The sequence below is a fragment of the Octodon degus genome, unplaced genomic scaffold (genome assembly GCF_000260255.1).
Source record: "Octodon degus isolate 3935 unplaced genomic scaffold, OctDeg1.0 scaffold00029, whole genome shotgun sequence".
Classification (NCBI taxonomy): Eukaryota; Metazoa; Chordata; class Mammalia; order Rodentia; family Octodontidae; genus Octodon; species Octodon degus.
In genome coordinates, this window is record NW_004524605.1 from 4,486,800 (window position 1) to 4,501,155 (window position 14,356).

At 54.1% G+C, this 14,356-nt stretch overlaps 1 protein-coding gene across 1 annotated transcript; it reads left to right on the top strand.

The window, feature by feature from the left end:
• Positions 1-12,208: 12,208 nt before the first annotated feature.
• Il13 (interleukin 13) lies at positions 12,209-13,950 on the top strand. The gene is made up of 4 exons (XM_004629339.3): positions 12,209-12,352; positions 13,226-13,279; positions 13,457-13,564; positions 13,846-13,950. Exons 1-4 carry the CDS (start codon positions 12,218-12,220, stop codon positions 13,948-13,950), a joined length of 402 nt encoding a protein of 133 aa, XP_004629396.1. The 5' UTR covers positions 12,209-12,217.
• Positions 13,951-14,356: the final 406 nt, after the last annotated feature.

Consider the following 14,356-nt stretch of genomic DNA (forward strand, 5'->3'; position numbering starts at 1 on the left):
TGTCTTGGCTTTGGTGTCATCACCTAAAATTCGAAGTAGTTGAATGGGGTCTCAAGGTTTGATAGGAATCTTAAATAATGATCTAATTTTAACACATCCGTACCACTCATCTGACTCGGGGTTCTCCAGAGAGGAAACACCCTATCAGTCTTCTGGGTCTCCTGCAGGGCAGCTCAACCTCATGCCAAGGCATGCCAGGCTCACCCACAGCTGGGACCTCGTCCCCATGCTGCAGTCCCCTTGGCGCCCCACGCCCTCACCCCTTCACATGGCGCCCAGTCACGCTTTCTCCTGAAATTGTCCAGCCCTCTGTAAGCATCCCGTACCTGGTGCAACCAAGTCACACACCTTTGGGTGCCACTGTGTGGAGCTCTGTCATTCACTGGGTCACCCTGGCTCAGTTTGATGCCATTGGCAGATCCGATGAGCACAGTGCCTAACCAGCCTCACCCGATGCCCACTGGAGCCCGGAGGAAGAGCGAGCCCCAAGGTCCTCAGCTCTGCGTGCAGGGCTAGGTCATGGCCCATGAGGATGCATAGTCCTCCTTCCCTGTGAATGTTGCCTCATGTATCCCAGGAGAGGCTGAAGTGGTTAAGGCTGCAGATCTTGAGGTGCACAGATAACCCCAACGGGTCTTAGAGGTAGTCCTGAGAGCCCCGAAGAAGGGGGCAGATGTTGGACTATGAGGAGAAGGCCAGGTGTGGGGGCTGCAGCCCAGAATGCTGTAGATTGACAACAGAGGAGGGGTCTGCAAGCCGGGGGGGGGGGGGACGGTGCTGAAAAAGGTAAAAAACATTTTCCCCTCAGAGCCTGCAGGAGGGGCCAGTTCTGTGGACGCCTGGATTTGAGCTCATTGATACTGATTTTGGACTTCTAGTCTCCAGCACATTAAGAAAATAAATTAGTGTTGCTTTGATATTTATTACAGCAGCACTAGGAGACATACTATAGTTTGTGTATAATTGATTTCTCTGCATCTAAAATAGTACCAGTTAGGGGTTGGCCAAATAGCTCAGCAGATTAAAGTACCTGCAAGCAGGCGCAGGGGCCGGGAGTTTGATTCCCGGGCCTGCCATGCCAACTCCACCCCCCGGGAAGCCCTGAGATGGCAATTGAGACTGGGCGTGGTGGCGCGTACCTGTAATCCCAGCTCTTGGGAGGCTGTAAACAGGTGAATCACTGAGTCCCATCTAGTAGTGAGACGCTGAACACCCTGTAGACAGTTCCCTAAAATACAATAAATAAATGATAAAATGAGAGCCTAAGGGAATTGCCTGCTCTGATCATGCTGCGTCCTCCGGGGCACACTGCACATGGAGGCCCAGCCCTGGGGTGGGGGTGCAAGTGGCAGCACTGCGGCTCAGGCTGCCTGGCCCCTCTGTCCCAAAGTCGCCTGGTGACAAGGCCCAGCAGTCCTGCTTAGCTTTGACAACCTAAAATTAATGCTTCCCCAGACCTGTATAACTCTGACTACAGAGACAGCATGAGGAAGGGCAGGCAGACACAAATGGCAAAAGTGTGTTTGACCCAAGAACATTTAAGAAAATGACAAATCTTCATAAATCATTGCTACTAAAGAATATTTCCTTAATTGTCATCAAGTCAGTCAATAGCAAATATTAGCAATGTCTGCAGCGAATCTCAAAGACATGGTGAAAAGGCGCGAGAGACAAAATGGCAGCAACACGGGAACTGGGGTGACCAGTTGCTCACAGGGAGCAGGAGGCCACGAGGGGGCTGGGACCTCAGGATTTGTGATTACGTCTGAGCCGAGGACAGTGGGGGAAGGCACGGGCCACGACCTAGCCCTGCACGCAGAGCTGAGGACCTTGGGGCTCGCTCTTCCTCCGGGCTCCAGTGGGCATCGGGTGAGGCTGGTCAGGCATTGTGCTCATCGGATCCGCCAGTGGCATCAAACCGTGAGTGATGTTTCCGCGAACAATAAAGGTCACTGCAGGCGAGGAAGGACGAAGCATTCCACGAGGATGAGCTGAGGGGCAGTAAGGACACTGGTTTCCTCCGATGAAAGGCCTGCACATGTCATCATCATCATTGGACGTAAGCATCGTGGTGTCATTGGCCATAGGGCTTTGGCTGTGATCAGAAGGGAGTTTCCAGGCTCCCATCTGGCCCAAGGGCAGGACAAGGACACCTTGGACACCCCCAACCCTTAATTACGAATCTGTGTCCCTGATGTTTTCATTAAATATTAAAACCAGGAAGGTCTGGGGAGATGGCTCAGTAGAATAAGCGCTTCCCTGGCAAGCACAAGGGCCTGAGTTCAATCCCCAGTTCTGGGGAAAAAAAAACAAAAACAACAGTATCTTCTAACAGTTTCTGATAGCTGCACTCCTCGCAATAAGGAGGGACAAGGCAATATCAAGTAAGTGAAAGTTGCAGACTTCTCCCACCACTGCTACCACGCACACCCGCACCGCACCGCGGGGCTCCTTCACAGCCCTTTGGAGAGGCGGCTTTCACTTCCAGGATGTTTTGGGATTTGGAAGTGGGGCGGTTCCCTTGCTTCTAGACCATTCTCCAATAAGTACTGTCTCACACACCAGAATGCCCGACATCAGCATGGCTGCTAAGAAACCTGAGAGGCCTGGGGCAAATAAACAACAGTGGGACCTTGCTTCAGGGTCGCTTCTGTTTGCAAACAAGCAGTTGGCTACATTTTTTTTTCTTCTGCAAAGCGCCTCAGGTGACAAACCACCATGGCTGCATTTTCCACACAAATACAAGCGTGGCCATGTTTTCCGAAGTCCTGGGACAGTTCACTTCGGCAGCACGCATACCAAAGTCTTGGAACAAAGTTCAGTTTGTGAGCTGAGCTGCTGCTGTATAGCGCTTCTGTGTCTCTAGCTCTGAACTGGTCTTGCAACATTGCTCCAAAGATTGAACAGCCCCAAGTGGTCAGAGCTGCCCAGCAGTGGTGAACACCATCTGTTTGTTAGTGAAGAGCCTCATTTCTTCAGTATACTCTTCCTTGTTGCAGTGCTCTAGTCCCTGTCCTGGCCACTGTCATCCTTGAAGGTTGCACTTCACCATTCGCAAACTTTCACCACTCCAAATGTCCTACTGGTGATTTCAGTGTCCGCACAATGATCTCACAGAACTGCCTGCCCTCTGCTCCATGTTCTTTCCTCCCAGGCAGTGGTGCTCACAGCCGTGTCCCACAGAAAGCCCAGTCCTTTTATTTTTTATGTATTCAGTACAGGGTCTGCAGGGTCTCACTGTGTAGATGGGCTCATAGTGATCCTCTGTTTTCAGCCTCCCAAACGCTGGGATTACAGGCCCGCACCACCACACCCAGTCTCAATCACTGTCTCAGCTTGCCCTGGGGGCGGGGCCGATGCAGCACAAGGGGATCCAAGCCTGGGCCCCTGCATCTGCCTAAGCAGGTGCTTTAATCCCCTGAGCTATCAGGCTGGCTCACCCTGTCATTTTAGTAATAGCCCCTGCATGAGCTCCGTGCTCCATAAGCCATGCTAGTGCCTCACTGTCCCAGTAATCCCTTAGCCTCCTTACACTTCACTCCCAGGAATCCCGTGGTCCCTCCAAGTGTCAGACTGCTGATTCTGCCTTTCCCTCCCTCCTGCCTCTACCTCTGCTAACCAGCCTAAATGTCAGTGCATCACTATATCCCCCAATTGCGGCACTGGCCACTGCAGCCACGGTGAGGCCACCTCGCCGGGTGTTCAGGGTCTTACTACTAGATCGGACTCTAGTGATCCGCCTGCTTATAGCCTCCCAAGAGCTGGGATTACAGGCGCGCCACCATGCCCAGTCTCAATTGCCATCTCAGCGTGCCCCGGGGGCAGGGCCAGCATGGCAGGCCTGGGGATCAATGGCTTGGTCCCTGGCTTTAATCCGCTGAGCCTCTTTGTGTCCACTTCCTCCATTGTGTCCTCGGTTCCCTGACCTCCTGGGGTTACTACATGCCAGTGCTCAGGTTAAATCTGCCTGCCCCGCCCCGCCCGGGGATTGAACTCAGGCCCTTGAGCTTGCCAGGGAAGCGCTTATTCTACTGAGCCATCTCCCTGGCCCCAAACCTGCCCTTTTCTCTGTGCCTTTCATCTGGTGCCCCATCCAGCTGGAGCTTTCCAGTTCGTCTTCTGGCGTGGGTTCTCCCAGCAGCAGAGTCTGGAGATGGGGTGCTGTGAGGGGAAGGCGGCGGCCCACTGGCAAGCCCCCCGCCTGGTGGACAGCTGCAGCCTAGTCTCCCGGAGACTGGGAAGTGGATAAAGCGCGTCCTTCAGCGTTCTCTCGCCTGTGGGCCGAGAGCCTGGGCTGTGCATATCCCAACCTCCACGCACGCAGGGTATTCCAACCCGGTTTAGTTGGCGGCTGGCAGTGTGCCAGCAGAGCTGCCTTCTGTAGTTTTGCAACAAGCCAGAGCAGCCCCTGGACAGGTGCAGACGGCAGCAGCAGGGCAGGTCCTAGGGGTCCGGGCGAGGCCCCTGAGTGCTGCTGCCTCCAGCGCTCATCCCCAGCCCACGTTCCCCCAGCTCCCGACTCTGCCCTGTGGGCAACTGGGCGTCCATGTGCGCGTGGGCGACACCCGAGACGGGGTGGCCCCAAGCAGCGTCCCCACTGGGCACTTCCCACCTACCAAATGCTTGCTGCCCTGCGTGCCGCACACGCCATCCAGCTCAACGCCGTGGGGTCAACTCGGACCCATCCGGAGTCGGCCGCGCAGCCGCGGTCCAGGCCGCTGCCACCTGCACCTCGAACACCTGGAGCGCGCCCAGCTTGTGCTTAGGGCTGCTCCACACTGTCCTCAGCGCAGCGGCCAGAGATCTTTTAACGTGGCAGATCTAGCAAATGTGGTGTTCTCGCAGGCAGAAGGATGGGGCACAAGTCTGAAACTATTTGAGGTGCTTCTTGATATGCAACGGAGTCACACTAGAAACCCCCTGTAAGCTGAAAATCCAAGTGTGAAAGACTGAGTTCACAGCACCTGTGAAAGGGCAGAGCGACTCAGCTCAGGTGCCCTGTGGTCATACGGACGCCCGCCGCCCCGCGGAGGCTCAGCCACAGCTTCCCCCAGCATGCGCGGCTTTCACGCCATCACCGGGCCAGCTCAAAATTAAACCACCAACGGGAATGGGTCTATGAAATAAAAAAATAAAACTACAGTGAAAGATACATTGCCATTAATCCTTTTCAAAATACCCTCCCCGACGTTGCGCTCAGCCCCGCTCTCTCGCCACCTCTTTCAGAAGCAGTTCTGGGAACGCCTTTTCCTGAATTTAGTCGCACGGTTGTGGCGACTTTGGTATCATGATGTGAGCTGAAACTTTGCCCTTCCGAGGTGGTTTCTATTTAGGGGAGCAGCCAGCCATTGCACAGCGCCAGACGGAGCCAGTAAGGGAGAGGGCGACCCGCGCGGCCTTCTCACGAGCCGCCTCTCCGCGGGGTGGCACTTGGCAGCACAGTGCCCATGAATCTCACACCTGCTGAAGATGTGAAAGAGAACTCCCGGAGCTGCTGCATGGTGGCCAGAACAGTGCAGCAGGTGTGCTGAGGCCGGGGGAGGGTGTGCGGCATGACGCCAGTGTGTCTTTTATTATAATAAATGTCTTTAAAACTTAAACATTCACTGTGTACTTCGGTCACCCCTGTATGTACTCTTATAGATAATGAGAACCAAGTGTTCTGAGTAGAGCTATGGTAGTAAAGGTATTAAATAGTAATTAAAAAACAAAATATTTCTCCAAAGCAAGCCCCAGGCCCAGGGGCCTCGATGTTGGTACGCGTCAAAACACTCAAGGAGTAATATCAATACTCGGCAAACTCCCCCAAAGATACGAAGGGAAGTCCCACCACCCGACTCCTTCTACAAGGTCAACGTTACACTGGTGACTAGATAGGGAGGAAAACTAGGGCAATTATCTCAGGAAAATAGATGCTAGCAAGACAACAGCAAGCCGAGTCCACCAACATGTAAAATGTTCAGGCCACATACGAAAAGAAAAGCCAGCTGGGCTGCGTCGAAATGTAAGACTTTTGTGCATCTAAGGACCCAACCAGAGGGGAAAGGCACTTGCAAAATGGAGGCAAACAGCCTGCAGGTCATAGCGCGTCTGACGAGGAGTTCATATCCAGAATACGTAGAGAACTCTTGCCATCCAACTATTCTAAAATTATTTGGGAAATGGATTTCAATAGACATGTCACCAGAGAAGATACACAAACGACCAAAAACATGTGAAAGGGTGAGCGGCCTTGGTAGTCAGTCGGGGAACGCAAATCATACCCACAATAAATAGCACCCCAAAAGAAGTGGGGAGGAAAAAGGAAGAAAAGGAGAGAGAAGTGTTGGTGAAGGGGTGTGTGCGTGCATGCGTGTGTGTGTGTGCGCGTGTCTGTTTTAGACAGAGTCTCGCTCTGTAGCCCAGGTTGGCTTCCACTCACAGTGATCCTCCTGCTTCAGCCTCCCAAGTGCTGGGATCACAGGCCGGCACCACCACCCTCCACCTTTGCCCACTACCAATGGACACTAAACTGGTGCCACTGCTGTGGGAAGTCCTCGAAAAGGTAAGCAGTTTCTAACCTAAGTCTTTATAACAGAATTACCGTATAACAGAATTACCGTAGGGCTCATCAGTTCTACTTCTGGGTGAATATCCAAAAGAAAGAAAAGCAGGCCTGAAATACCTGTGCACATGCTCACTGCTAGCACTAGGGACAGTAGCCGAGAGACAGGAGCAGCCCGCACAGCCACAGGCAGATGAGTGGGTAAGCGTAGCATTCATGCCCTGAAACACCAGCCTTCAAAAGGAAGCAAACTGTTACAAAGTTACAGTATGGCAGAGCCCTGAGGATACTAAGCAGCGAAATAGGCCAGCAAAGGACAAATACCGCATGATCCCATGTACCTGAAGTACCTGGAGTAGCCAGCTCCAGAGGGACCAAAGTGAGAAGGCCCCCCGAGGGGCTGCGCGCGGAGACCAGGGGTACTCTCTGTTTTGCAAGCTGAAGCGCCCTGGAGCTGGGCTATACCCCAGAGAGTAGTTAGGCACGGACTGTGCGCTCAAAATGAGTTAAGATGCTAAGTTTTATGTGAGTTTTACCACAGTTAGAATCTTTTAAGTGAAATACACAGACACTGACATACAGCTGTGTATATACGTCTAGGTTAGTTTGCGTGTGTAGACTCTGTCCTGCCCACCTAGAGGGCTGACACAGGAAGACACCTCGCTAAGAAGGAGACATATTCTGCTCTGATTTGATTCTAAAACACCTTCTTTAATACCAGGAAGCCTGTTTCCCTGTAGAAGCAGCTGATGCTAGGGTTGAGGCGAGAGAAATGGGAAAAGAGCCTGAGCACCTGTGGTACCAGAAATTAAGAAAAACAAAATTTTAATAGTGGGTTTGTTCAAAGAACAAGGACCTAACCTGAAATAACCCCTAATGACCAAAGTGGAACAATTTACAAACGACATGAAGGCAGGGAGCTGCCCTGGTTACTTTTCTCGTTGCTGAGGCAAAATGCCCGACCCCAAAGGCGAAGGAGGAGAGGCTGATTCGGCTCACAGTTTGTGGAGGTTTCCGTCCACAGTCAGCTGCCCCACGGCAGGGTGGTGTGGCAGAGGGGCATGCAGAGGGGCAGCAGTCCTCAGCAGGCAGAAGGCAGCGGAAGCAGTAGGCGATGAGCAACAAACGGCAAGCACTGCCCCTCCTCCGCCCCTTACAGCCCCCCTGCGCTGCCAACCCGTAGGGCGTGCCGCGCTCACACCCAGGTGGGGCAGCTTAACCCTAGCACCACACCGTGAGCCAATCCTGGCATCACATCCTCAGTCCCAACGTCACTCACCTGTGACCCAGCCGCCTCCGAAAGCCCCAGGTATGCCACATGAGGCCTCAGGGGACACCTAGATCCTCCATAACTCATAGAGGAGCGCACATATCTAGGAGCATAGACAGACATGAATGAGCACTTAATCAGATAAAATGGACAAGGACAAACAGTCTTCTTTATAGGACTGCAAGTAAAATCTCAATGGGGAGAAAGAAAAAGTTACCATTAACCAGATACCACAATAAAAACGAATTCAGAGGAGAGGCACTGGCCTGGAGCTGGTACTGGTGCTGGCTAATGTATTGGGCACAAAGTTGAGCAGGCACGATTCCATATCGCCCCAAACCATCTCCACCTTTATATTTACTAAGTAAAAAGGGCAATAGCTTTATCATGGAGAAACTGGGCAGGAATCACCCCAACCAAGGGATCAGGGTCAAAACTGGCAAAACTGATGGGGTCAGGGCTCCAGGGCCTGGTGCCCCAAGGACACACTTCATCTACACGACATCTCATTAAAAATGAACCACCGTACAGCAATTAACCACTAAGAAGAATATATGCAGTGTATTATTTGTTGAAACTGTACTTCCGATTTGATTTGAAACTGTCTCATTGCTATCTGTTTATCAATAAAACTGTAGAAAAAAAAAAAATGAACCACCTCTCTTTTGAGGCAGGCATCACTGTCCAGGCTTGTAAGTGACAAGAAAAGACTGAGTGACAGATATGGCCTGCAGGAGGCCAAGGAGATTCAACAAGTAAGTGCAGTGTAAGCTCAGGTTGGGTCTTAGAACCAAGAGGATGCTGGGAACGGCAGTGAGATTGGAGTGGGCTGCGTGGCTCCCTGGTAACGAGCGCGTCCAGGGCCGGAGAGCTGCAGGGAAGCCAATACTTGGCCCAGTTTGCACTGAAGACAAGTCGGCGCTGTAAACAATAATGATAAATCAGCATTCATTTTTCTGCTGTTCTATCATGGAGCTAGGATCATGCGAGGCACTGGCTAGCAGAATGTGAGTAAAAGGGAATAAGAAGCCACTATTTTTGCAACTTTTCTATAAATTCAAAATAAATTTTTCAGAAAAAAAAAGAATTGAGTCATTTCACCCCTTTACTCAGAACCTCACCGCACGTCACGGATGTCCCATGCTCTCAGCAGCCCAAAGGCTCCCAGGCGCTGGGCAGTGACCTTCTTGCGGCCTGTTCCCCTCGGCCTCCCTCCACCACCAGGACCAGCCATCCTGGCTGACCCATGACACAGACGGCCTTGTCCTGTACCCCGGAAGTCCTGTTTTGGACTGGAGCAGGGAGGTGATGCTATGAAAGGTGTCCCCTTGGAGGTTACTAGGCCACAGGGCTCCCTTGTTAGAGGCGGCAATGCTCTGGTGAGGCCTTGGAGGATCTGGTCCTTTGCCCTCCGCCCTGAAGTACACACGAAGGCTACACCGTGGAAGTAGAGTGCAAACCATTTGCAGATATGAGCCCTGTTGCTGCGCTGTCTTGGGACTCAGATGACAATGACCTTGTTTCTATTCTGTGCACGGACCAGTCTGAGGGATCCATCAGAGCAGCACGAACAGACCAAGACAGGGCCTCTCAGCCACCGGTGGCTTCTGCTAAAACTTCCTCCCCACCCCGTTATCTGCAGTCACTTCCTCTGGTCCTTGGGTCTCTCTTCAAACAAGGCCTGCTCAGGGAGCCCTCAGGTCCCCACCATGGAGAAGGCCCTCCACCCCACCTGCCCCCCTTCACCCCACCTGCCCCCCTCCACCCCACCTGCTCTCCCACCCCTTTCTTTTTTTGTACTGAGACTGACCACGCTATGCAAGTGCTTTTTACCACCGAGCTCCATCTCCGGTATTTTGGGGTTTTAAAAACTTTTGAAATAGGGTCTTGCTAAGCTGCCCAGGCAGAACGCAGCCTTAGGAGGGACCCTCCTGCCTCAGCCTCCAGGTGTGTGTCCCCAAGCCCAGTGCCGCCTTTCACCCCTCTGGTGCACTTCTCATGCCTGACCCGCTACAGATTTACTCCTTCTCTAGGTAAGCACCTATCTACACCCACTGCGATGTCTCCAAGACAGCAGGGCTGTGTGTGCTTCCGGTGAGTGACCCAGGGGCAGGTACTGAGAGAACACAGTGATCTGTAACTGTGTGGGAATTTCTTGTCGTTATTTATTTATTTATTTATTTATTTTTATGCTACCGGGGGATTGAACTCAGGCCCTTGTGCTTGCCAGGGAAGTGCTTATTCCACTGAGCCATCTCCCCGGCCCCTCTTGTCATTATTTTAAATGTTGGATATTTACAAAGGCAAAGAGTTCACCTTTATTTACTTACCTTGTACTATCTACTAGAGCAACGGCTACCAAAATGTTCCAGATGGCTCTGAGGCTGGAGTTCCAGGCTTCTTGCTTCTTTGCCTACCTACATGAGACCTTCGCTTAATCTTTTTAAAAATCGAGAATGCTGACTGATGTTAGAGGATATTCTTCCTACATTTTAAGTGGAAGAAAAAGAAACGTATGCACCCTTTCTTACTTTTTAACAAATGTGCTCAGCATAGAGACTGACAATAGCTGCTCCCAGGATACAGGATTAATTTCTTATTTCTTGTCTCTTTTTAAAATTCTCTGCATTAAAAACACAAATTCCAAATAAATGGAAGGGAGAAGGCTCACTCCTGCAGATAACCTCAAGTCACCAGATTTTTCAGTCTCTCATCCAGCAGATGAGGAGACATGGCCCCGCAGGCCGGGCAGAGCCCCAAGAACCGGGTTTTGACCCAGGCGGGCAGCGGCCTGGAGCCTTCCACGCACCCGCCAGTCTGTAAGTGTCTGTGGAAAACCCAGGGAAAATGGAGATTTAGTGAAAACCCAGGCAAGCAGCCACCGACCCCTCTGAGCACGCGACGGGGGGTCGCCTCCGTCCCCCTTACATAAGCACCGCTATCTCCCATCTCCATCGGTAGCCCAGCCTGAGTCACCTCGCCCAGGCGCTTTCCCCCTCCTCCTCCACAGGAGCAGGAGCTGCTTTGGCTTGTAGGACAGAAGGGGGAACTGAGGCCCACAGCGGGTTCTAGAGCCTGGTGGGGGCTGGGAATTAGGCAGCTTGGGGTCGGGGCTTTCTAGGCGAAGGTCTCTTCCACTGCAGCCCAGCCCAGACTGGGCAGCATGCTTGGGGCGCAGGCTGGCTGAGGAAAGGAGGGGTAAGGGCAGTCTCCACATCGGCCCTTAGCAGGGCAGGCGAACGCTGTGACCTCTGCTGCGGGGCTTTCCTGGGCCCCTGCTTGCAGGAGGGGTGCCAGCTGCCCTCAGCAGCAACTGCTCCGGGGCGCAGGCTGCTCATACACACTGCTGGTGGAGGTGGTCACCCCTTCTCCATGATGCTGGGGACAGTTACACCCTCCAGCCTGGCCCGGGAAGCACACCCAGCTGGCCTGAAGCCACCAGTGAAGGCAGTGATGGACTCAGGGCCAGGCTGCCTGTGCCCTGCTGTTACCATCAAGGCAGCTCTCAAAAGCAAAGATCCCAGGAGAGCCTGGAGCCTGCCTGGACTTTTCCTAAAGACCTGGAGTGAGAGCTCTTATAATTCTTCCCACTGGGCTGGGGAGATAGCTTGGCGGTCTAAGCACCTGCCTCGCAAGCACGAAAACTGGAGTTCCATCCCTGGTACTGCATGGTGAAACTGGGCGGGGGCGCACACCTGTAACCCCAGCGCTGGGGACGCTGAGACAGGAGCATCACTACAAGTATGAACCGAACTCTGTGTAGCAAGACCTTGTATCAAATAAATAAGTGTCTTAAAAATGCGGGGGGAAAACCCACGTGGCAAGGGGAATTGGTAGGCCGGGAGCAGCAAACGTTGCTCCTCCTTTTGTCCTGTTTGAACTTTGCCCCCTAAGCAAGCACAAGTACCTGTCACCAAAGACTCACTCACTAAAAAGGTAAAACTCCCAAATTCCCATGACTGGAGGGCACAAGCAAGCCGCTGAGGCCATTCCGCCCTTCTGGGGACCCACAGCGTCTTGGGAACTTGGCTGTGGGCCACCTGGTAGGTGCACAGAGCGGTCTCCAGGCCAATGCCAAAGTGTAAGCTGGCATTTCCAGGCCAGGGTGCCGAGGCCCTGTCCCAAGCCCCTGGGATTGGGTCATTCAGGTCTTGGAAACACCGGCCCGGACCTTCCCCTAGAAATCAAGCTCTTTCCTTTATGTGATGCTGGATTTTCCACAAACTCAGATCAAGATGAGTAAAGATGTGGTTTGCAGATAGTGCCCGACAGAGCAGAGACCAGAGTTTGAAGCGTCACCCCCTTGGGGCTATAAAAGCTGCCACCGGAGGCCAAGGCCACAAGCCACTCTGTGAGCCTTTCCTGCGTGTCCGCCTCTGTCCTCCAGCATCAGCTGTGGCCTCATGGCACTCGGGGTGACTGTGATCCTTGCTCTTACCTGCCTGGGCGGCCTCACTGCCCCAGTCCCGGGGCCGTCCCCCATGGTGATCCTCAAGGACTTCATCGAGGAGCTGGTCAACATCACCCAGGACCAGAAGGTGAGTGCAGGCTGGCTCTGGGGGAAGCCAAGGGCAGGACAGGCCTGGTTCACACTCCTGTGGGTCAGGAAGATGTCCCTGGAGAGGGGTCGGGCCCAGTCAGAAGGGAGAGAGGCAGGCTAGGGGATAGGAGCAGGGTCACCTAGGGGACCGGACTACTGGCCTCAGCAGGACCCACTGAGCCATCGTGAGCAGTGGAAGGCAGAGAAAGGCCAGGACTCCTGGAGCATCTGCCGTCTTTCCAAATGGATTAGAACACAGCAGCCTGGCGGTTGCTCCCTGTGTCTTCGTGTGCACATCCCCCACAGAAGGATGCATAGAGAGACAGGCCCTCCCCACGGGCAGCTCCCACACTATCCGAACACAGATCACAAGCTAGACTGGTGCCCGGTGCTTACCAGGTGGGGGGCCATCGTGGCTGTGCCTCCAGACGCAGGTGCAGTGGCTCACTCTGCTAAGTGAGCGGGCAGTGAGGGAGGTGGGCCTGGCCCCTGTCAGCACGTCTCTGTTCCTAAGAGCAGCCCCCGTTCCAAAGCAGGGTGCTTCGTGCACCAGCGCCAGCCACCCTCCTCTGGTCTATCTCAACCGAGAGCAGCCAGGCTTGCCAGGTCCACCCCTTCTCTATGGCCCCTTACCCTGACTGCATTGCACTTGGAGTAAAGTTTGTCCCTTACCAGTTGGGTCACTCAATTTTTCTCTCAGCTCCAGGACTGAGTAGAAATCCTTCCCACGCACCTACCAGCTCCTCAAGTAGAGCAGACACGAAGCTTGGGGGTGTTGTGGGGTGTACCAGGCCCCACTAGGCTGTAGTGGGGTCCTGTGCGCCCTGTCCTCATGACCTGGCCTGGGCTCACGAGCTCTTTGCTCCCACAGACCCCCCTCTGCAATGGCACCATGGTGTGGAGCGTCAACCTGACAGCTGGCATGGTAAGGACCTCCGTGTGCTGTGGGAGGGGCAGCTACAGCACTGCTTGCTCTCTGCTCCCTCACGGGGCTGGGCCTCCTCCTCCACCCCAGGACACACCTCCACAGCCTCTGGCCCTCCCCTTCCTGTAGACACCCCCGGGCTGGTTCTGCGCCCCTGACCCTGTGCTCTCCACCTAGTGGTACTGTGCCGCCCACGAGTCTCTGAGCAACGTCTCCAGCTGCAGTGCCCTCCAGAGGACCCAGAAGACCCTGAGCAGCCTCTGCCAGCGCAAGGCCTTGGCCGGGGTGAGCACCCCTCACCACCTCCCTAGCCCAGGCCCAAGGGCAGCCGGGCCCACTGTGGCCGCAGGGACAGGGACTTTGGGGCTTCCAGGACTTGGGCTCCAGAGCTCCTGACACCTACATGAGCCTCAGTTTCCACATCTGTGGCTCACGGGTGATCTTGTTACCCACCTGGCTGGGACTTTTTTGGGATCAAGTAAAATGACACCTGGAAAGCCCCTGGGTGCTTGCCGTCTTGGTCTCTTCTCGTCCCACCAACCTGCCGGTCTCTCTGTCCTGCCCAGGCTCCCAGCTTGCACAGCCAAGACACCAAGATCGAAGTAGCCCAGTTCGTGAAGAGACTACTCAAACATTTAAAGAGCCTTTATCGCAACGGAAAGTTCAACTGAGGCGTGGATGGCGCTGGTTGTTCGCGTTGCATTCCCATTTCCCATTCTGATGTTGGAAATCCCTGGGGCAGTGGGAGGAGGGGAGGCCATTTTAGCCTGGACTCAGCCTGGGCACCGGTGTGAGCCCAGCCAGCCCCTGGCAGAGGTGCCCGGCACAGGCTGGGCTCTGGGCTCTGGAACCTAGTGGGAGACGGTTCCCACACCGGTCCCACCACTCCAGGCCCGCTGCGGTGTGGGGTGGGCGGCATGGGTGCTTTCTTCGTGTTCTTATTTATTACTGTGTGTTATTTAAATGAGTGTCAGTGTGAGGGGTGGCGGCTGCAGTTGCCTGAGGGCCTGAGCAGCGAGCGGTCACACGTACTGTCCGCACAGCTCTGCTACCTCACTGGGCCAGACCTCCAGCCTC